This window comes from Aythya marila, assembly GCF_965140915.1.
Source record: "Aythya marila genome assembly, chromosome: 3".
Taxonomy (NCBI): domain Eukaryota; kingdom Metazoa; phylum Chordata; class Aves; order Anseriformes; family Anatidae; genus Aythya; species Aythya marila.
The window spans coordinates 119,054,209-119,077,467 of record NC_139044.1 but is presented as its reverse complement, the minus strand read 5'-3'; the positions used below and the strand labels follow the sequence as shown (position 1 = coordinate 119,077,467).

The window sequence follows — 23,259 nt, the reverse complement described above, 5'->3', positions numbered from 1 at the left end:
TTTCATTTTCATTCATACCTAGGAGACATTTTCAATAAAGACTTGTGAGGTGGGCTTGTACATAGGGAAGAGGTAAAAATGTTTTGTAATTATTCCACTTTGCCTCTCTGACAGTGAAGAGAGGCTACTTTTGAGGCACAAATCACATTTTTTTCCTACTGAATCTTTGGAATTGGGTGAATTACGCGGTGACGGGTGGCAGGAGAGGAGGGAAGGGCTTAAAGCTGAGTCAGGGGAAGCTCGGGCTGGGGTTTGTCACTGAGGGGAGGCTCATGGAGAGATGGGATGAGCTCCTTGGGGAGGTGGGCACGGCCCAGAAGCTGTTTGGGATTCATGAAATGTCCGGAAAATGTCCTAAAATTGAGGGACAAAAAAATATGTGGTGTAACGGCTGGGGGTGGGTGTGCTGTTAGACCTACGGGTTAACCCCCGTGTGGAGGAGGCGGCCTCAAGGACGGCCCCTCCCACGGCGGGACACCCAGCAAAGCACCGAAAAGCAACCTTTATTGGTTAATTTTTATTAAAAAGAGGCACAAACTGCGCGGGAGGGGGGGGGCCGTGAGGGGGCCGAGCCCCGCGATCACCTCACGGCCGCAGCCCCTCCCCCTCCCTAGGGGCTCCCCGCGCGACGTCACCCCCCCGGAGACAAACAGACAGCGGCCGCACCCAATCAGCGCAGCGGAACGGAGCGAGGGGGCGGGACTTCAGCGTTTCACCCCTCCGCGCGACGTCGCCGCGGGCCCGCCTGTGCGTGATGACGTCACCGCGTGCGCGCCGCCTCCTCCCCTCAGTGCCACCGCCTCCCCCCCCCCCTCCCCCTCCTCCTGGCGGCCTCCGCCGTTACCGAGCCGGGAGCGCCGGGGCACGGCCGGGCCGGGCCCAAACCGAGCCCAAGCCGGAGCCCAAGCGGGGCTGAAGCGAGCGGGGCCGGGGTTATGAGGCCGGGCTCCGCCGCTGCGTCCCGCTGAGGAGCAGCCGAGGCCCGCGGCGGCGCGGGGAGCGCGGCGGGGCAGCCATTTTGTGGGCCTCCTCCTCCCCCCCCCCCTCCTCCTCCTCCTCCTTCCTCCTCCTCTTCGGCCTCCTCCTTCCTCCTTCCTCCTCCTCCTCCTCCTCCTTCTCTTCATCCTCCTCGTCCGGGCCCGGTGCTGAGGGCGGCGAGGGGCCTGCAGCGGGCGGCGGCGGTGGTGGTGGCGGTGGGGGCGGCGGGGGCCGCCTGCGCCTCCCCATGGCGAAGAAAACGTACGACCTGCTCTTCAAGCTGCTGCTCATCGGCGACTCGGGCGTCGGCAAGACCTGCGTGCTCTTCCGCTTCTCCGACGATGCCTTCAACACCACCTTCATCTCCACCATCGGTCAGTGCCCGCCGGACACCCCCCCACAAAATGTCCCCATGTCCCCGTGGCCCCCTGGCCCTATATCCCCGGTCGCCATATCCCTGTGTCCCCCTGACCCCAAAATATCCTCGTGGCCCCAGTCTCCACATCCCCAGGTCCCCCTGGCCCCATATCGCCAGGTCCACCTGGCCCCAAAATATCCCGTGTCCCCCTGTCCCTATATCCCCAGGTCCCCATGTCCCCAGTCTCCATATCCCCAGGTCCCCCTGGCCCCAAAATGTCCCCGTGTCCCCCTGTCCCTGTATCCCCAGGTCCCCAGTCTCCACATCCCCGTGCCCCCCTGACCCCAAAATATCCCTGTGTCCCTCTGACCCCAAAATCTCCCCAGTCTCCACATCCCCAGGTCCCCATGTCCCCCAGTCTCCACATCTATGTATCCCCCTGTCCCCATATCCCCAGGTCCCTCTCACCCCAAAATCTCCCCAGTCTCCACATCCCCATGTCCCCCTGTCACCCCCCTTCCACCCCCAGCCGTGTCCCCATGGGCTGGATCTCCCCCCCATGTCCCCTCCCCAGTTCCAGCCCCAGTCCCTGCTGCCTCACCCCCCCCCCCCCACCCTCTCTCTGTGGCTCCCCACATTTTATTTATTTCTTTTTCCCCCTCCCCGCCGCCGCCTCGTTTTGCAGCTCGGGTGCCGAGCCTCAAACCCTCTCTCCGACGGGCTTTGGTGGCGATTTAAGGGAATTAAGGCTTCCGCCGTGCCTTGTGGTGTAACTAACGTGTGCGGGCACCAGCCGCACGTCAAAGGGGGAAAAAAATGGGTTGGATCTCGGCTTTTTGTGGCTGGTGGAAATCCCTGAAACGCCTGGCCGTGCAGGTGTTGACCAAGGGTGGGAGAACGCTGTGCCAGTGAGCACACGCCTTGTGCTTCCTCCTCAGTGCCCCAGCGTCACCCTAAAAATCATAGCTCAGAACTTGAGACGTAAAACAGGGGCTCGCAAGCAAGGACCTTGGTAACCTGAAGCCAAAGGGAATCTGTTCGGGCTCGGAGGGCAGCGAAGTGCCAGGGGGCAGTGCCCTGAGAGCTGCTGGGGCTTCAGCTCGTGGTTCTGCTGAGGAGTTGTTGGGCGGGGGGGGATGGGGGGGCAGTGAAGGTTGCTTAATGCCAGCTTTTACCATCCCGTGCCTGGGCTCCTGGCGGCTGTGTTTGTTTTTGCTGCCGTGGTTCTGTGCTGCTGGGCGAGTTGTGCCGTGGGGCACGCGGCGTTGGTCGCTGTTGGAGGGTGCTCGAAGGCTCCTGGCTGCTCGCAGGGTTACAAACAGCCAACATCTGGCTTCAGGAGGCAGCAGGTGGATATATATATATAAAAAAATATATAGGTGGCTCTTGCTCCAGAGGGCTGGCGTTTTGGGGACCAGTGATTTTAATAATGAGCTCCCGGGGTTCATCGCTGGGCAGGTTTTGAGGTTTCCGGCAGAGCATCGCCAGGTTTAGCAGCAAACGTGCACGAGGCTGAGAGCGTCTCCGAGTGCTCGGACCGAGCTGGAGCAGTGGGTATTTCTGGAGTGGATAAACTGTAGTGCTTATACACTAAAAGGCAAGTTTTCTTTCCCAAATTTTGAGCCGAACGTCGAGGTGTGGCAGCAGCAGGCACCGCTCGAGGTGGGTGGCTGGGTCAGAGGGTGTCAGGCTTCCGTCTTCACAGGGGAATTTGGCAGGTTTGGGGGCACAAGTGGGTTTTCCACGTGGTGCTGTTGTTTCACCTTACACTGAAGCCACCTTCATGTGGTTATTTGTCTGCAACGGCTTAGTGAGGAGACGAGGTGGGAAGGTGTGCGTGTGTGCAGGCAGTGCCAGGCGAAATGGAGACTGGACATAAACACCTTCAAATGCAGCCACGAGGGAAAAATCCTCGGCTTTTGCAGAGAGCTCAAACACCTGCCCAGTCGTCGTTGGCACCCTTACAACAATCCAGAAATCTGCCTGAAATTGGGTTTTCTCAAACGCTCTCAGGTTTTCCCTGCGGCAGTAGCAGGAATACTGGCAGTCCAGGAGGGCCACGCAGCCCGTGGAGGTGACTGCTGCGATAACCTGGCCCCTGCTGCAGCAGCGGGGTGGGTTTCGCAGCCCAAGAGGAGGCGTTGAGGAAAGAACCTGGATGAGTCTTTGACCCGGAGCAACGAGGAAACGCCGTTTCCAAATCGCTTGTGTACACAGCAGGTGACATTGAAGGCGCCTGGCTCATTGGCTGAACCTCTCCTTATATCAAAAAGAAAAAAAAAAAAGGAGAGAAACCACCTTAGGAGCTGGTTAGCTCTGATTCCTGCTTCTGTGTTTACCCAGAGCTCCACCAAGAGCCGGAGATGGCGCAGCACGTCAGAGGTGCTGCAGCACGGGTGGCTGCGGGCAGGGCTGGGGATGGCTCTCGGGGACTATTGGAGCCCGTCCGTGTGCGTAAAGGGTGTGTGGTGGGGGGAGGCGACCGGTTCTGTAAAGCAAAGGCTTGTCTGTGTGTGTAAACGCAGATGTGATGTGTGTTCCTACTCCACGTTAGCAACCTGCGTGCCCTTATTTCATCTTCACACCTTTCAGGAGTGGGTTGAGCACGCTGCGCGGTGACGGTTCGGGTGCTTGTTGGGGGGCTCTGCTTAACATTTGACTTCGAGTCGCTTCGATGCCGTACTTCCTGCCAAAACAGCAGCTAAGCTTCTGGTGCGACGCGGTGCGTGTGTGAATGGTTTCGTTACCCTGTCCAGAGGTGCTATAAATACTCCCCGTGGCTCCTCGGCGAGAATCCCTAAGTCATCGCAGCCTCCCCGCGGGGAGCAGGGCCCTTGCCCTCCAGCGCCGCCGCTCGCAGGTGGAGAGCGACCGAAGGAGAGAGAGAGGGCTGGGCCTGGCTGAGCCACTTCTGGCTCTGGCAAAAAAAAAGCAGCGATTTTGGGGTGCAAAAATGGCTTTGAGCTTTCTTTTTAAGCAGCCGTGGTGATGGTGCAGTTCCGCTTCAGGGCGCGGGTCGGGTCTGTCGCTGGAAGCCGCTCCTGCGATGTAGGGGCACCCCCGCTGCCTGCCCCTGTCCCCAGGACCTCCTGAGGTCCTTTACTCTAGGACCAGCAGTGTGAGTAGCTTCCAATCGATATTTCCTTAATTTCCTGCTGTCGATTTGTTTTGGCACCCGGCGTGACAAGGCTGGAAGCGAGCGGTTGAGGAGGGTCCGCGCGGCGAGGCCGTGCGGGGTCAGCAGGTAAAGCAGCGCCTGGGCCGCTGGGTGGGGAGGGCTGGCGGCCTCAGGATTTGAATGGCAGAACGAGCTCAAGCACATAATTGCTATTGTTTGACAAAGTAAAATGCAAATGAAGGTGAGTCACAAGCAATGTTTTCCCATGGAACCTGAATGCTTCCAGTAATGTGCTCCGGAGAACAAAGAGCGTGCAGTCCTCCTGAGAGCCCCGCTGAAACCATTGGCTTTGGTGGAACTTCCATGGGTCGTAACCCACGCTGAGATCCAGGTGCTCTCTGGGCCTGTTCTTTACTTGCAACCGCCTCAACTCCATGCTTAGGCGATTCTGCAAATACAGGGATGGAGAAAAAGCAGCAAGGTTTTGAGGTTTGGTCACTGAGTGTTTTATCCTGAACGCGGGAAGGGCTCGGTGCTGGAGCTGTGCTAGCAGCGTGCAGCACGGCCTTCTTTTAAGGGCAAAGGTATATGCAAACTGCTTGCTGATGAAATCATTTTTTTTCTCAGCTTGTTTTTATTTTTATTTTTTAATTTCTTTGGCCTTTGTTAGAAGTGATTTTGAGTGTTTGCTTTGGGATCGTTGTATAATGGTGTGTTTAGATAGTCACACTTAAAGCAAGTCCTGGGATATCAGACATACAACTAACGAGTTTCTGTATGTACCCTGGGAGGTTTGTTTGCCCGTTGTTGTAACAAATGAATATTTGGAAGGAGACACAGATAGCAGACGGGGGAAGAACGTGGTAGGAAAACAAACGGGTCAGAAATTGTTTTGGATTGTCAAAGCGCTTTTAGCTCCGTGGTGGCTGTGATGAACCCACCTGTGTTCCAAACTTTTAGGGTCCAAAAAAAGGTCATGGTATTTCTACAGCCGTCAGAAGCTCTGGCTGCTTCTGCCCTGTGTCCCTTTCTGCCTGCTCTCTGTAGCTGCTGGCAGTGACCAGCCTCGGGTTCTGTGCATACGGGGCCAGGGCTGTGCTCAGGCCGTGCCCCACTCCTCACGTGCAGCGGGTGACTCAAGGAAAAAACCCTCAAAGCAAAAAAAAACAAAACCCAAAGGGCACTGAAAGCAAACAGCACTACCAAAGCAAGCACCCCTGTGCCCCAAACTCCTCTCTGGTCACTTCCATGGCCTGGGGTGGAGCAGTCAGCACCCAGCGAGAGAGGCAGGCGTCACTTTTGCAGGTGGAGCTGGATGCTGGAGCTCGCTGCCACGGCAGCCCGTGGAGGGCAGGAGGTGGATGGGTGCAGAAGGTGCCAGTGGATGTTTTGGGGTGCTGGCTGCCACGCACCTACTGTGGGGCTGCTCCTCCTGGGGGGGCTCTGGGTGGGATACGGGGTGGCTGGCTCCTCACCTGGGGCCAGGAATAACAAGAGCAGCTCTGCTGGTGGTGCCTTGTCCCTGATCAGGGACACGGGGACATCTCTGTGGGGAGCAGCCGAGGGACGGAGCTGGCTGGAAGCTTTGTGCCCTCGCTGTTCTGCTGGGCTGCAGCCGTCCCCTGAGGTGTGCTGGGGGCGTGGGGACACCAGGGTGGGAGTCACAGCGAGAGGTTATTTGTGCAAATTGATTTTTATGGCAGCTGGCGTGTGATTGATGGCCTCTGGTGGCAGTGCCAGCACGTTCCCTGCGCCCTTCCCCTCCCAGCCCCTGGTATGAAACAGGACGAAGCCCTCGGCTGTGCCTGCTGCTTTCCTGTGCTGCTGCTGTCCCTGTCCCAGGCCGAAGGGTGAGACTGCTGCTCAGCTCCTCGGTCACACACACGCAGCCCTGCTGCTCCTCTTCTGGCCGTCCTTGCGCCCACAGCTGCTTGTGCTGGCCTGCAGGAGGCTGGTTCGTGGCTGTGCAGAGTGCCAGGAGACGGGGGCAGGATTGGGAAGGGGGCTGTGAGCGTGTCCAGGCCCAACGGTGACTTTGGCACCGAGGTGTAGCTGAAGAGTGAGCGGAGTCAGTGATGTTGCCTAGGGGAAAAACGTGTTTCAAATTCAGAGAGCGGGCTGAGTTTGACAGGCTGCCTTCACAGTCCGTAGTCTGCTCTTGGGTTTTACAAGACCGAGTGCAATGCCTGATGAAATTGGAAGGGAACTTGCTCAGGAACAGGTAGGTGGGGATGTAGGTGCTTCTGTTTGGGCTGGGTGATCTCCAGCATCCCTTCTGTGACCTCCAAACCAAGGCTGTTTTGTAGCTTGGTGATGGGCACAGCCGGGGGGTGCAGGGGAGTGCTTCCCTTGTGGCTTCTCAACCTGCCTCTTCTCCAAAGAAAGCAGCACTCCCGTCGTTATCCCGCATCCTTTTCCGTCCTCGAAGTTAGTATTGCTATTTAATTAGAGCAGTAATTGAGAGTCCATTGCTAAATACGTAACCAGGGGAGAGGAAAAAAGAAATCCTGCCTTGGAGGATCTCTGCTTTAGCCCCTGCTGCCCCGAGTGCCGAGGCAGCAGCACGGGGGCTTCGCCCTGGCAGCAGCTCCTGCTTGGCCTCCTTCTCGGGGTCCTGGGGGAGCCTCATCCTGCCCGGGGGGGACCCGATGGCACGTGGCAGTGTCAGGTCTGTGTAACTCAGGGTGCTGGAGCCCACCAGCCCCCGGTGTCTGGGGAGTTCCCTGTGGTGGTGCAGGGGCTGCAGCGGGGCCGGGGCTGCTGCACCCAGAGCTCTGCTCACCCCCAGTGCTCCAGGACCGTGTAACCCTGTGGGGTTTGCTGCTCCGCGTGGGCGGAACCAGAAGTCTTGCGTGGGTTGCAGTTGAAGTCTCTGCGTGTTTTTTGTTCCTTTCTGGAGTTCAAACAACTCCAGGCTTTTTCCCAGCGGGACCGGGGCTGTTGTTGTGTGGAGAAATGCCCTTTGGTGCCTTGTGTTTCCTCAGTGGGACTCCTCGCTGCCCGACATTCTGTTCCAACACAGCAAAACGCCCTCGGCAGCACGCACCTGGTCCTGACCAGAAGCTGTTCCTGCTTCTGGGGTGGTCCCACCAGCGTGTTTGTCTGCTTGAGTACAGAGGATTCATCTTATTCCTGATGTTCAGTTACTGACCTGAGGCATCTGGACCCGTGAGTTACCCTGCCCAGCTCTGACAGCGACTGCTGTGCCCGGTGGCCTCTCCCCTGCCTCCTGCCCTCCTGATGGCACCACGCTCCGAGCCCTGTGGCTAACTGACTTCTCTGCACTTCTTGAACCATTGCAGATCTACAATAAAGGTCCGGACTTCCACATTTAAGGAAGAAGCTGCCCGTGCTGGCAGCAGTACTGAGGCGCTACCAGTTCCTGGGGTAACAGTCTTAATTTTCAGTGTCCCCAAAGCCTGCTGCAGCCTGCACCTTACCCTCTCCAGTTTCTGAGGTGGGTTTCTTATGGTGTGGTGGCTTGTTCAGGCTGAGCAGTCAGCACGGGCTGGCTGTCGGGGCGAGGCAAGCTCAGAAATCCCATTGCTGTGACCGTGGCAGCACATACACCTCTCCATCACATTAGGGGGAGCTCAGAAGCGTGCTGCCAACCCAGCTAATTGCTGGCACACTGAATCCCAGCACCACCGCTGTTCCGTTCGGCGTGCCGTGAGCTGCTTTCATCTCCGTCTCACTTTTTGATCTTGCCAGTAAACAACAAAACATTTTTAATTTTTTTTTTAACTGCTCAAGTTTTTGGCAACAACAGAGGTGGTGCTGCTGGCTCCTCGGCTCTGTGCTTACTGCTGATGTACCCCGGGTGTGAGCTCTGGAACATCTGTGCTTCTCTTCCCGTTCCTGGTTTGGTGACTGGGGCTGGTGGCTCGCACAGAGGCGTCTCAGGAACTTCCCTGAAGATCTCTCCAGAGAGGATGTTCAGCATGGAGTTAACGTGTCCCTGCTTGAGGCTGTGCATCAGAAGCTCTTGCTTTGTGCTCCACGCCTGTGGCCATCAGTCCTGGCTGCCAGGACCCTGCTGGGGGCTGAACTCAGTGTTCGAGGTGCTGCAGGCTGCCACCAGGAGTGCTGCGGGCTGGAGAGGTTCCCCTTGGAGGTCTGAAGAGCTCCCTCTGGTCTTCAGGGATTAGGTGATGGCCCCAGTTTTGTGAAGAGCTCCTGACAAAGTTTAAGAGGTGGAAGAGCCAACGGATGAAGAAGGCAGCGACGTCTTGCTCAGAGCCCCTTCGGGTGCTCCTCACCCAGTTTTTGGGGCAGTTCCAGCGTTCCCTGTGTGTCCAGCGCTGTCGTCACCCTCGGTTTCAGCCCCTGGGACTTGTGGTGCTGCCGGTCCAGCTGTCAGTATAATTCCCCTTTAACCTGAATTCTTCGGGTCTGTCCTGGCGTCGATTCCCAACGCAGCCCCACTCGGTGTTGCGGTGGGACGCTGAGCTGCAGGGTGGGTGCTGCCGGGAGCTGATTTTGGGGTAACCTGTGATTCGAGGCAGTGCTGGTGGCGTTCTTCCAGGTCTTTCCACCCTCAGAGGTACAGGATCCCCATTTCTCGGGCTCTTTCCGTGAGTTCAATTTGAGTGTAGCAGGATCAGTAACAATTACTGACGGCGATAAAAACCTGACAAATGTGGTGCTTCTGGGCAATATTGCAGCAGTGGGCGGTTTTTTTTTCCTTCCTTGCTTCAGGTTTCCTGCTAAATAGCCTGGGAGCGTTGCTGCTCACTGGAGAACTTCGGGAGGTTGGGTGGAAATGTCTGCTGGCGTAGAACTTGGTCTCCATGGGGTGAGCGAGGTGGCGGCAGCAGCTGCTCGCAGCGTGGAAATGATCTTAGATTCCTGGGAATTGGTTTAAACCAGAGGTAAAAACCTGCAGTGCTTCGCCTCTGTGAAGGCTTCTGGTTCTTGGTGCTGAAATGTTCATAAATTGAAGGTTTTTTTGAAACCCGGACATCAGAGTAAATACCTGCTGGTGTTCAGTGACGGAGAGCATCCTCAATCACACGGTGGCTGCTTCAGGTCGGTACAAACCCAACTGTGCCCATGTCGTAGAGCAACAAAGCTCGGGTCTGCACACGCTATATTTAACAGCGAGCACGATGCCATTCTCTGCACTGAGGGTGGGAAACCACAGGCGTGTCCTTCACCAGCAGCTCTGTGCTGAGAGCCTCTGGCAGAAAGGCCGGGGTCACGTCGCCAGCCCTTAGGGATGGGGCTGCTGCTCCTGGCAGCAGTGAGACCCCGCGGCGTGCTCCAGGCAGCTGCACTCAGGGTGAGTTCGTCAATAGTGGCAGCAGTCACTGCTTCTGGGGAAAGAAACCTGTTTTTCCAGCAATATGTCGCTTACAAGTACACGTGCTCCTCCTAGTGAGCTGGAAAAGGCAGCTTCCCAGACTGTTTGACCAGAGAAAATTATATAAAATTTCAAATGCAGTGCGGTAATGGCCTGGTGCTCAAAAAAAATGCACTTCTGAAAACTTGAGCCATCCCGTGAAGCATCGTGGATTCAGGTCTCAGATACTGGTGATGACTGTGGCACACAGACAGGCTCCTAAACCCATTTGGAAATGACGGAGGAGTTTCTGACCCTTGAGTTGTGCTGCTGGAAGCTGGAGGTGGTCGCTCAGTCCTGTTCTTGGGCTTGGTGCTCGGTGCCTTCGGCTGCTGGCACGGCTGAGCCGATGAAACGCGGGTGGAGGCACATCCCAGCACCCTGCCTGGGCTGGAAGCAGCAGCGATGGCCTCTCCTCTGTGAGGTTAGCCCTACGGAGCCTTAATTCCCCCAAAAAATAACCGGTCTTAGCTTGGGCACGGCCATGAGTGGTGCCTGCAGGGGCTGCAGGGAGCTTCGAGGTGTTTCCCTCTCATCCAGGGGCTGAATCCACTGCCCTGGCGCTGCTCGAGCAGACAGCACGGACCCGGCGCCGCCTTTCTGTGCTCGCCTTCTCCTCAAGCTGGTGAGCAGAAAGCAGCCAGGGTAGGTGTCGACTTGAGGGTTCTTTTTTTTTTTTATGTAACTCGAGGCCAGAATCGCTGTTCCAGCGAGTAGTGACAAATTTTCTGCTTCACAAATAGCAGCGGCGTGCGTGAGAGCGGCTCCGTGCGCCGTGGTTACTTTCGGGCTGACGAAGAAAGCGTAAGTGGGCTGAGGTGCCCAGGAGAAGTGGTTTAAGCAGATGCAATCGGACTTGAGCATCCCTCACACACGTGCCTGGTGGTTTAGGACAGAATTCCCCAGGTTGCTACATCCTGCAGGGGCAATCAGCCCGAAAACCTGGAATTTAGGGACACGCAGAGGTTACTGCTGCAGGGGAGCAGCTCTGCAGTTGTATTTCTTGCTGGAGCTTTGCCTTTTTTTTTCCTTACTACCTTGCGAATAAAAACCTTATTGTCTCCCTTGTCTCTTGGTATGCATAAAAGATCACTGAAATAGCTCCTTTGTTCATTTTCTTTTGTTTTGGTTGTGGGAGCCCTGTGTAAGGTTCAGCCTCTGGAATAACAAAATGAGAAAGTTTCTTTCTTCTGGAAGAAGCCGTGGCTTGTGCTGAAACTGAAACTCTTCGGGGTTTCACGGACCTAAGCGGCAGTGTAGGTGGTGTCAACAGGAAGCTTCAGTTTTCTTTCTGAGCAGAGATTTTTTTTTTTTTTCCATGGGCATTGGAGCTGTACTTCCACGTGACTTCTTGGAACTCCGTCCCCAGGAGGAAAACGCTGCAGTGAATGCTGGCCTCTGGGACCCTCGCTGCTGAGCCGCCTGCCTCCTGGGCCCCCCTCCAGTCCTCCTCCACCGTGTGCCCCGCCAAGGGCCAGCCCCGAGAGTTAGAGGCTGTGTATGGTTGGTCTCTGATAGGCAAAAATTGAATTAATGCTTATAAATGGGGGGGAGGAGAGGTTCTCAGAGGCTTCGTAACCCATCCTGCCTTGAAAATGGTTTCTGTCCCCATCTGCTCTGGTGACTGGCACCAAGGTGGGACTGAACCGTTTTCTGGGATCTCAGTGTGCTGGGTGTGAGCGTAAGAGGGACTTTCTGCACCCAAAATTCATGGTGGTCGTGCTTACAAGTTAAATGGGTTTCAAGTGCTGCCACTTCTTAGTGATGTGGGTTAGGGCAGGACTTGGTTCAGTCACCACCCCTGGAGGTCTTCACAAGCCGTTTCGATGTAGAGCTCGGTGAGATGGCTTAGTGTTAGGTCAGGGGTTGGACTGGGTTTATCTCGGAGCTCTCTTCCAACCTCGTTGATTCTGGGATTGATGCCCGGGGCCTGGCGTCTGCATCTGTTTCAGGAAAGCCCCTTGCCCCGGTTATCTTCTGAACCTTGCCCAGGCTCTGAGATCAGAACTGTGCCACCACCACCCAGCTGCTTGCGGTTGTGGCCCCGTGAACTTTGCCATCCCCCAGCTGGCTGCTTCGTGCTCTGGAGGCGCTGGTGGGTACGGCTGCAGCAGCAGAGAGCTCCCCCAGGTTGCTTTGCCCAGGAGCTGCTGCTTCCACACCTCAGCTGTCTCTGTCAGCTTCACGCACACCTCCCACCTCCCAGCGCTGCGATCGGGCTGGTTTGGAGCTCCTGTGGATGGAGCCTGGCTTCATTCAGGTACCTTCCCTACAGACCTGCAGCGAGGAACCCCTAATTGATATTTTTAGGCTCATCTATCTTCCTTCCTCCCTTGGAGGTGTCATTATCCGGATTTCCCAGGAATGGTGTGTTTTGGAGTGGTCTTTGCTTCGTTATTAGCTTCTGGTTTGCAGGTCAGTGTCTGGGTGTGTGCAGTGGATGCGGTACGGGAGCTGAGGTGCGTGGAGTTCCTAGGAGTCACCATCCCTTTTGCTGCTGAGCGTGGTGGTGATGCTTTAAAACAGGCAGATGCACGGGATGGGACCTCAGCTACAGCTGTGAGCCGAGCATAACGCTCCTGTCTGACCTGCTGCTTGCTTGGGTTGGCTGCTTTAACCCCAGGTACGGGGCAGAGCAGCACTTCCCTTGTTACCGATGGTTAAACATCCCAACTGTGCCGCTTCAGGAGAGGCAGCCTCGTGGAATTCCAGATTTCTCAGCACCGTTTGCTTCCTTAGAGCCTTCTGAGCCCCAGACGTGTGGAAAAGTGCCAATTTTTGAATACAATCTGTATTTTAAAAAAGGCTGGTAAATAGGGAATAACCTATAAGTTCACAGCACCTCTGCCTCTGTCCCTATTTGATGTTTCTCACTTGAATGTCGCCCTCAGGTGCTCTTACGGAGTTCCTGGTGGGGATGCTGACTTTGGTGGTGGGTTACTCCAGAATTCAAACCACTGGTTAACACCTACATCTTCATACAAGTTTTTGAGGAGGCTTCAAGAGAGGCTAGGAGGAGGGAAGAGAGCTTTTGGTGCGCTGGAAGGCTGTCGTCTTGACCTAGATTTAATACTCAGCCTTGAACTGAGTGCTGCACAAAGGAAGCTTGCATGCTTACAGCTTGTCTGCTGCTCTGAGGGGAAGTGGGAGCACTTCAAAAACCCTTTCAGGGTAGGGAAGTGTTGTTGTGGCTCCTGGAAACCTGAACTTTGCTGCTTCTCTCTGGGCTGTGGCCGCAGCGTGGGGCAGCCTGCATGGAAAGCTCTGGGGAAGCCGCAGCAGAGCGAAGATCCCCGTCCTGAGAGCATCCAAAGAATGCGGCCGGCCTCAGATAAGAGGTTTTGGGGGTGATAAAAAGGCCGTTTAGGCAAGTTTGTCATCCAAGTGAATATTCAGCCGGGTCCCCCTTATCAGCAGGTCGAGAGGATTTGCATAAATCCAGCATCCCGGCAACGCCGCTCTTGTTTCAGTCACTTCTTTGCTTGTAATGTGAGCCAGCATCTGAGAGCACAGCGAGTGCAGGCATCTGGACTGGAAGAATGTAGGTCACGCTGGAGTTGCTGCCTCACAGGATTGTCATCTGCTTCGTTAAGAATTAATAATTGGGAGGGGATGATCTGGCAGCAGCGCTGCTGCTGCTGCTGGCCTGCGGCCTCCCTTACGGGTACATTCCAGAGCTGGGAATGGGTTGATGCAGGAATGGTGGAAATCGGGCTGCAAAGAGCTCTAGGAAGATGGTACAGAATCATACTGAAAAAAAGAAAGTTCAGGAAAGAGCCATGAATGATTTAGAGGGACTGAAAATCTGCTGCAAGGGAGATTTACGGAAACCTGACATCCAGCCCAACTCCTGCCTGAGTTTCAGGTCCTCTTGGACTTCATCAGCCTACTGAGAAAGGCAGCAAGCTTTGACTTTTTCTGCTTTTTTTTAAGGATCTCTGGTTTAGCAGATCTAGTTTTAAACATTAAAGGTAAGTCGATTGCTTGGATTTTGACAATCTGCTGCATTCCTCGAAGGAGTAAGTACATAATGAATGAGTGAGTGGTTTAAGATGCACAGCAAGAGAAATATCTGGTTGTGATGACTCTTCTTGATCGCTGCTCTACAGAAATACTGGTTTTGGGGATACTTTGAGACAAACCCAAGGCTCTCCTGTGGGTCCTCAGCAGTTGGAGGTACAGCTGCTCTCCTCCAAACTTCTGTGCTTCTTCCAAACAGCAAAGGAGTGAATGCTCCCTGACGAGGGAACCAAGGCAGGGCACTTGTTGGTTATGCAAATAACGTCTTGCTTAATGAGCGGGTGGTTTGAGGAGCTCGTAGGGGAGGCCCTTCCTGAAAGGAGAAGCCTCAGAGGTCCAGATCCCATCCACGGATGGGAGGAGAGTGACTGACAGCAGTGACTGCATATATGGGCAAGGAGGAGCGAAGAAGGGTGAAACTAATCTCGTCATCGGTGGAATTAAACTGATTGAGTCATGGTTTGAGCCACCCGGCTGCTTCCTCCTGGTGCTGTTCTCACGTGTCCCTCAGGAACACATCCCTCAAGCAGAAGGCTGCTGCTGGGCCCCGTTGGTGTGGGGCTTTCTGAGACTCCTGGAGTTAACCAGCTGTACCTCTCCGGGGATTTCATACCAGAGAGGTGTTTCTCTGTTCAGCTGGGACTCCTGGTTAAGTGTGAAGTTGTCACGACTCGAAAGCTGGCAGAGCAGGCCCAGGCAGTCCTTGCTGCTCTGCTGCTTTGTGCTCTGCACTGCAAAGCCTCGGTGCAGGGCGGGTGAAACTGGTGAATCCCCTGATCTGCTGTGGGGCTGCACAGAAACTGCCCCCAGGAGCTGGGGGTGCCCCAGCCCTGGCAGTGCCCAGGGCCAGGCTGGATGGGGCTGGGGGCTGAAATGAGATGGCTTGGAAGGGACCTTGAAGCCCAAACCTTTCCGGGATTTTATGAAACAGTCTGCTTGTATCTTAAGTCCTATCCTTAAGTCCTCATCTGTGGTCACCGAATATCAAAAATCTTGGGATTAAAGATTTAGGGAAGGGCAGCAAAGACAGCCGAGGGGTACAAGGACCCTTCTCAGCCCACAAGAGGTGGCTCCTGGTGGTTTTCTGAGCTTGCAAAGGCCGAGGTGACAGGGCAGTCATGTTTCACCATCCGAATTGTCATCTGTGCTGAACCAGCTGGATCCCTGGGTGCGAGGAGAGCTGGGAGGCTGCAGCGTGAGCTCCGTCCCGTGGGCCCTGTGAGCCCTGCTGACAGCTCCCCGGGGTGAATTCGGGACGGGCGCTCGTGGTGCTGGCACAGGGAGCGGGGCTGGCAGTGGGTAAAGTTCAGTTATCGAGTGCTGCTGTGCTAACAGGGTGTGCGGTGGGTACACCAGGTTATTTATAGCAGATTTGGCTTTGCATTGGTTTGTTGGGAGTTGTCACAGGCTAACAGCAGAACTCAGCCCGCTGGACCCCAGGTATTCAGCTGGTGAGATCCGTGCTGGCCTGCTCTGTGCTCCATCCACCTCCGGCTGCGTTGCTCTGATTGCACAGTAAGCTGCTTGCTGTGTTAAGGCTTAAAAGTCTCTTTTTTTTTTTTGCAGAGAAACTAAAATTATCTCGTGAGCAGAACAAGTCCCTTGGGGTCAGCTGTCCTGGCTCTGTCCCCTCCCGGCTCCTTGTGCCCCCCGGGCTCCTCGCTTGGCTCCTTGCAGCAACCGATCCATCCGTGTGTTATCACCACTATTTTCATCAAAAACCCAGAGCACAGCTTCGTAGGAGCCCCTGCAATGAAAATTAACTACCCCAGGGAAACCCATGGCATTCAGGCACTGCCTGGCTGCTGCCTGCTGGGGTTCCCTTCTCCTTTTCCCTTTTTTCCTCCCAACCCGCTCTATCCCCTAAGCAGAGCAGGCAAGTTCAGAAATCCTTGATTTCTTTTGAAAGAAGTTCAGAACTGTGCCATGAAATTCCCATCGATTATTAAATGTATTGCTGCCTTTCTTTTATATGGGTGCCTCATCTTTGCTTCCTCCTTTTGGAGGTGCCGCAGTGCTTGGTGCGCTTGCAGGGTTTTAGTGGGAGGCCAAGAGAAATCTTGCCAGGGATCGTGGCTTCCTCCGTGCGTTAGTCTCGGTGCTGTAGCTGTTTATATTGAAATGAAGATGTCAAAGGTGATTTGAGATGTAACTTGCACCGATCTCTTCAAAGAGGGGAGCTGGGATTGTGCTTGTAACTGTATTAACCAGAGCTTTTGTCTGCGTGGAGCTTTTCTTCTGTGCAGCTCCTTCCTTTGATCCTTCCCCGGCTCCCCCAGCTGCAGGCAGGGAGCGCAGGCCGGGCCAGCACCACGTGAAACCAGAGGAGCCTCGTTCCTCTTCCTCCTTCTGAAGCCAGCCACATCAAGACAGCCCTGTCCTGAGGCCTCCAGCCCACGAGGGCTGCCTGATTTATTTGTGTCCTGCGGCAGGGGATCCATGAGGACCTGCAGCGCTCCTTGAGACTCACAGCAGTGCTTGGTAGGGCCGTGGCACTAAGGGCCAGTATTTTTTGCAACACGTGCATTCAGTGATCGGTTTTCACCTTTCCAAATCAAGGTTTGTGCTGCTGGTGGGTTTGTGTTAAGCAATACCAGGGCTTCTACTGCTTCAAAGGCTTCATTGCCATGTTTGAGCATAGAAAAGTGTATACATACGTACCTGGGAGCTGCCCGTGCTGGCTGTAGGTACACACGTGCACAAAATAAAACCAGCAGGGGTGAGAACCACCCAGTATGGAGCGAGCTCTCCCTTGGAAGAGGCAGCCAGCCTTCTGTCGTGGCCACGCTGCCCCTTCCCCACGTGGCTGAACGTGTTCGGTGTGATCAGGGCAAAGAGAAGCAGCTCAAATTCAAGAGAGGTCTCGATTCCTGCTGAATAAATGTCTCGCTAGACAAACGTGATGTGACCTAAAGCCCAAGCTCCTTACGTGGACCTGCAGTTTCCCAATACTGCCCAAAAGCAACCGAGTCATCCTGAAAGTCATCCTGAAAGTCATCCTGACGCTCAGGTTTCTGCATTGTCTCCGGTGATCTCATTCAGACTCGGAGCGAGCAGGAGCTCGAGACTCCGTGTAGTGAAGCCTCTCATTGTTCCGTTCCCACCATCTCCTGGGAGAGAAGACTTCACGGAGAATTGAGAGCTGAGGAGATTTACCTGCTGGAGAGTGAAGTCCACGCAAGCTGTGAGCAGCAGGGGAGGAGGACGTGGGTCCCAGCTCTGCTTAGAGACCGGTTACGAGAGCTTTCTCTCCTCTCCCCTGCAGCTGAGCGCCGTGCTTTCTGCCAGAGGTGGCAGATCCGTGCTCCACGAAGACTTGCCGTGAGGCCATGAGGCTTGTCCCAGCTGGCCTAGAGCTGCCTCTTGCTTACCTCGTCAGCTGAATTTTGCTCTCGATGATAAAACTTCGCTTTCGCTCAAGCTTCTGCCAAGGGATGAGGCTGAACACCTTGAGTTTCCCTTCCCGAAGGGTCTGAGTCACGAGCAGCGTGCAGCCCTGCTAAGGATTCCTGCCCACTCGGTTCAAAAGCTGCGGATCTGACCAGGGGCACTGCGTGGTGGGTGCTTGTTCTCTTGCTTTTGTATCAAAGCAGAGTTCAATTGAACTTTTACTGAGAAATATCTAAAAATATTATTTTTAAATAAGTCTTTGGATATAAGGCTCTTTACAAGAGATTGCTGCGTGCATTTCCACGGGTCTCTGCTGAGCTGGAGCTGGGTGCTGTGTGTGTACCCGGGCACGCAGTGACCATCGGCGTGCTGTGAGCTGTTGTCCCTCTCAGCTAGTTTTTTATCTCAATCCTGTGCCCAGAACACCCGTTTCTGCACCAAACGTGCAGCGCTGTTGCAGCACAGTCCCGGTGTGCTCATCCTGTGTAGGCAGAGTGCTCTGCCTTGTAGAGGAAAGCTTTTCAAAGACCTGAGCAGTACCTGAGATCAACTAAAACCAGCGTTTTAGTTTTAAAGAGTTCAACTAAAACCAGAGCCCCTGCGTCTTGTCCAACATGCCTGTGTTGGGCTTTCTTTGGGAGGAGGAGGCCTATCTGCATCTGAAGCTTTCTTATGAGGTATTTGATCTGAAGTACGATAACAAACTGATAACAAATGCCAGTGTCTGTATATTCTTAATAAAATAGCATTCTGCAGTATTAAGGCTCGTACGCAAGGCTTGGATTGACCTCGGAGTTTATAGTTCTCAACTCTACTCAGGAGGTTTCTTGCTGGGATGTTGGAGGAGCCACTTCTTGTTTGTGTTATGCTGTAGAGGTTAATGAATTCAGAGTAGTGTCTGGCTTTGGAGATTGTTCCAGAAGTCATCTGCTTACAACCACCTTATATCAAGCCGGCCTTGAGGATCCCGGGCTCTCATAACCAAAAACTTCTGTGTAAAAGAGCCAGGCCAAGCTCTGCAAAGGTCTCTGCCCAGAGCTAATTCCCTAAGTTAAAAAACTTGCAGGCTTCATCACTGCTGTATCTTCCTGCTGCTGCTGAGCCATCTTTTACTGCTTGTTTTTGTATTTAAATAAGAATATTTTAGTGCTGCAGGGCCGCGCTTCCTCCTTCCTTCGTGCATTCAGAAGTGTCCCAAGGAGGTATAGTGGGTAGGTGCCTTTCTGTGTGGCCATCCCGGCTTTGCTCATGCTGGGATACCCAAAACCTCGGCAGTGCAGGTGAGCTTTACGTCCTCCTGCAGCTGTGAAGGCGTTTGGCGGAGCTCTCCGTGCTCTGGCTGTTTGAGGTGGGTATTGGTGCACCCCTGACCCTCCGGGGAAGATGCTGTGGCTCGGGCTGGGGGCTGCAGTGGTGCTGCCAGCTGGAAAAGGATCCGAGCACAAGAGCCATGTGGTCTTTATTGGAAAATTTGAGCGTGGCTGGAGTTCAAGTAAGAAAAACCCTTGGTGCCAGAGCCTGCGGGCACAGCGGTGGGTGGCGTGGACGCACCGGGGCACCAAGTGGCACACGCTTGCTTTTCTTCTTCCCGTTGCGATTACACGATAGCGTTAAAGCATAGCCATGAGCTAAATACGGAAATAAAATAACAAAATAAGGGTGCTGGTGATGGGAAGCTGACGGTGCTCGCCCTGCAGGTTCACCAGCAGCATCCTGGTGCCGCAGCATCCCCGCGCTGCGCTTGCTGCTGCCCGGCCTCCGGCTCAATGCTGGCTTTGTTGGCAGGGGATGCCCGCACAGCCCCTGCTGCCTGCAGAGGGCCAGCTCGTCGGCTGCTGCTCTGGGCTGCAAGATAACTTTCCCTTTCCCTTTTCAAGAACAATTGGGTTGTGGTTTAGCGAGGGGAGAGGGATCTTTGCGTCCCGCGAGGTCCTGGCGGTGGTGCTCAGGCCGTGGTGCTGCAGGGCCAGGAATAAGAAGAATCCAGGTACAGCTTCTGTCTTCTTAAACCTGGCTGCGTACGTCCAGGTTTCTCTGTGGGCTCCGGCTTGCCCTGGTGAATCTGATGAATATCTTACCAGCAGTTGATGAGGAGCTAATTTCAGGCTCATCTTTAATTCAGTAGGTCTGGCATTACCCTCCTGTGCTAGCAATACGCCATTCCATTTTTATGCCTGTTGCCATCTCGAACTCTCTCCTGAACTTGGCTGTTCCTGGAAGCTCTGTGCCTGTGAGGAGCTTTCTCTGAAGCCTCCGTTCCTGCAGCACCCGGGCGCTTTGCTGGGGGGGGCGAGCACCGCGGCCACACCGACGGCCAGTTCTTCCAGTCTGCCAGAGCCACTGGGAAACTGGGAAGGCAGCTGGAGGCGGGCAGCCCTCTGATAGCATCTCCTCTGCTTCGGGGGCTGAGCTGGGATCACCTTGGGATTGCGGTGAGAGCTGCGTCTGACATGGAATGAGGGGTTTGTTTTATCCCCGGGTGTTAGAGCTAGCGAAATCCCTTGGTGTGGAGGAGATTTGGCATGTTTGGGTAGGTCGGCAGCTCGCCTTATCTCAACGCACTCACCCAGTGGCTGCCAAACATCCTGCTTTATCTGGGCAGGACCTGAGAGCAGGTGTCGCTGCCTAAAATCCCTTCATTTCAGGGCTTTTGGCGAATGCCCTGGGCATTGGTTCGCTACTGCCGATAGCGTCGCTGCGGAGCGCTGCGCGGCACCACGTGGCACCGTGTGGGGATGGCAAAACTCGTGCTAAACGGTGCTCCTGGTCATCCAGAGGGTTTGTTCCCCAAGCCAGCCGTGTTTAATAGCAGCTGTGCTGCTTCGGAGTTGGAGCTTAGTGTGAGTAACGCCGTGCTGCCTGGCTGACGGGGAAGGAAATGGCACACGTACCCAGAAGTGAGGTGTGGGGGCCCCTGGCTGATGTCCTAGGGCTGGTGATCAGCTCCTGCTGTTAATCACCGTGCAGCCCTATATCCCTGGAGCAGGGAGCTGTGCCCTCCTGCTGTGCAGGAGCTGCCGGGGTCCTAGGCCCAGATGGGGACCCTCTGGTCCCTCACCCGTTCGTTAGGAAGTACTCAAAAAAAAAAAAAAAAGTACTCCAAAAACTTGCAGAAAATCAACTTTTTTTTTTTTTATTGCAAAAAAAAGCAAGAAATGTAAAAGCTTTTGCAAACCACATTGCCTTAGAAGCGTTCCCTGGTGGTGTCCCTTGGGGCTGGGGGTGTTGGAGGGCACCTGCCTGCGTCCAGCTTCGCGGGCACCCTGCGTTCACCAGGAGGGCCAGCAGGAGAACAAAGCTCTTCTTGTGTCTGGAGCCGTTCTGAGCTGATGGGCGATTGCTTTTTTTGTAAAGAAATACTAACTTTTTTCTTTCTTTGTTTGTTTTAGGGATAGACTTCAAGATTAAAACCGTTGAATTACAAGGAAAGAAGATCAAGCTGCAGATCTGGTGAGTAACAGACCCAAGAAGCTGCGCGGTGGCGTCCTGCTGGGCGGCCTCCTTCAGCAGGTTTTTGGGAGAAGGGTTTGCTTTTTTGGGGATTACATTTGGGACTGTAACTGTGTTGGTGTTGAGTATTTTCAGAAGTGGTCAAGCTCTCCTTTGTTCAAGAGGTGGGGAAGAGATCTGTGTGTTGCACTTACAGCCACTGCTACGGGCTGCTCTGCTGGGCAGGCTGTTGGCAAGTCAGGATCCTCGTAGTCTGTGATTTAGTGGGACGTGTTTAAAACTGGAAATCTTAAATTAGGAGTCGCCTCAAATCTTGGACTTTAAATTGACTGGTAGCCTTCCTCTGCGTCGGCAGGAAAGTGCAGTCACTCAGCATTTGCTTCATATTTTTCCGTACTAAACCAGAGAGCCTCTCAGCTGGCTGAAAATGTGACTGCTGTCCTGTAGGAGCATCTAACACAAAGCGAGACTCGCACTGCTTTCCTTCTTGTTGTGCCTGTCCAACTCGTGATTTTCTTTTGTCCCATTTTAATAGCCCTGTGACAGGTCAGGAAGCTAATGGCTGCTCCCAGCCTGCGTGTTTATTGAAACTCCCTCTTCAGCCGAGTATGTGTATTGCTGGTGTGTTCTCCTGCTGCACTGAGTCCAGAACTTGCTCCTTTTGTCCCCCACTAATAAAAAATCCTGTTCTCCTGACGGTGTGGCTGTCTGTAGGTGCAGAGATCCTGGTGCTCTGGCTCTGTCCTTCCTCTGGCAGAGCAGTCGCTGCAGTGCCCGAGGACAGTTCCTCGGGAAGGATAATCATTCAGTGACCTGGGATTTGTCTCATTACACCTTCTCTGAGTTGTTTCTCGTATCCCAGTCCTGCAAGAAATCAGACAACTTAGTTATTTTGCTTTGTATCCTGCAAGGAGGAGTTCCCCAAGTTGATTTTGCTGCAGGAACTGCCCAGCGGGTCGATGAAGAAGCAGTGGATGGTGAAGCAGCTCTGCATCAGGGAGCCCCAAAGGGTCACCAGCTCCAGCAGGGCAGCGTTTCAGAGGGAGATGTCTGCAGGAAGATGGGTATAGATCAACTGGGAACTGAAAGCAGAGCAGCGAGAAGGAAGGGGCTGAGAGCATTAGCTAAAGAGGCGTTCAGGTGTAATAGAGCTGCATCGATCGACTCGCTGGGCATCTCGCTCTGATAGCAGCTCATTAGGCTGCATTCAGATCTCCAGCCCAGATCAAAGCCCAGCTTCTAACAATTACCGTGCCTTCCTTTTTCCCACAGCAGCCTAGGTGCTGCGAATTCCACGGCTTTGCTGTGGGTAGAGCCAAGCGTTGGAATGACTTGAAAGGAAGCCTCAAACTCAGCGTTGGACGGGGTCGTTACGAAACGGAGAAACAGAAAATACAGAACGCTGGGGATGTGGAAGGTGTGGACAGACAGAAGCAAAACTGTAACGCAGCTGTGAGCACTGCAGGCTTCAGGGGCTTAGGGAAAGGAAAAGAGGGCTTTGGTTGAGCCAAGTTGTAGGAAATTGCCACCTTTCCACGTCGCAAAGACGGGAGGGTGTCGTCTGAGCCTCCAGAGGCAAGCTTCTTGCTCCTGCTGGTTTAAAATCTCACGTTGGAAATGAAGCTTGGAAAGCAGGAAATAAAGCTCCTGTAGCATGCATTTAACGATCCCAAACCGACATAAACAACCAGCAGCAGGGCATCAGGGCTCTGCCCGAGACACCGCAGCCCAGCCTTGCCTCTCTGAGTTCTGCCCGCTGCTCATTTGGCTGGAGCAGCCTCGAGCTCTGGCGAGGAGGCTTTTTTGTGCAGCACATCTATATTTAACCACGGCTTCCTGTCCTCAAACTCGCCCTGCGCTTGTAGGAGTGCTGTAACGTTTGCAGAACTACACCTCGCTCCCGCTGCCGTAGTTTGCAGGGGATGCAAACGTTGCCCACGTGAGCTTGAGGCTGTACCCGGAGCTTTTCTTCTGCCCAGAGCACGGCCGTGCTTTTGTACCTGGAGTAAGGGCACAGGAGCTGATGTAGCTGAATGAAAACAAAACAAAACTTGTCTTTGAGCCATAGCTGGAACTTCTGCTGGGATCTGTGCTTCGATAAGCTCATCAGACGATAAGGAACTGACCATGAAAAGGAAAGCAGTCGGCTTCAGTTAGGGGCAGGAGAAACAAAACTCAGCACCTGGAGGCTTTCAGGTTATGTTGCAGACGTGCTTCTGCATCAGGCACGATTAATGCAGCATGTCCATCCTCAGAGGAGGAACAACCACTCTCATTTGTGACTTCTCCCCCTCCCTGCAAACTGCTGTCCCGTTGTGTGGTTGCCCCCTTTCCCCTGTTTCTCATCTGCACGGAGCTGCTGGGTTTGGTGCCATTGGCCTGGCTGTGGCTCTCCAAGGCGCCACCAGCTCTGCTTGCTGACTGCTTGTTTTATTCTTAAACATCTTGGGTAGCAAAGGCAGCTTTGGCTGCTCTTTATATTTATTACTCCTATTTTCATCACGGTTATTACTCATGGTGCTTGTTCAGACCGGCACCTAGTGCGAGGTTTGTCTCAGGACGGTGATGCTGAGCTGCTTGCAGAATGACGACGGTGACAGCGTC

The 23,259-nt window shown here is 54.5% G+C and overlaps 1 protein-coding gene across 1 annotated transcript in view; it reads left to right on the top strand.

The window, feature by feature from the left end:
* Nucleotides 1-810: 810 nt before the first annotated feature.
* RAB10 (RAB10, member RAS oncogene family) overlaps nt 811-23,259 on the top strand; it is a 38,182-nt gene continuing 15,733 nt past the window's right edge. Inside the window, exons 1-2 of the mRNA XM_082756855.1 lie at nt 811-1,352; nt 20,595-20,655. Of these exons, the coding sequence (XP_082612981.1) occupies nt 1,226-1,352; nt 20,595-20,655 (188 nt within the window). The 5' untranslated portion in view covers nt 811-1,225. The remainder of the gene's footprint in view (nt 1,353-20,594; nt 20,656-23,259) is intronic.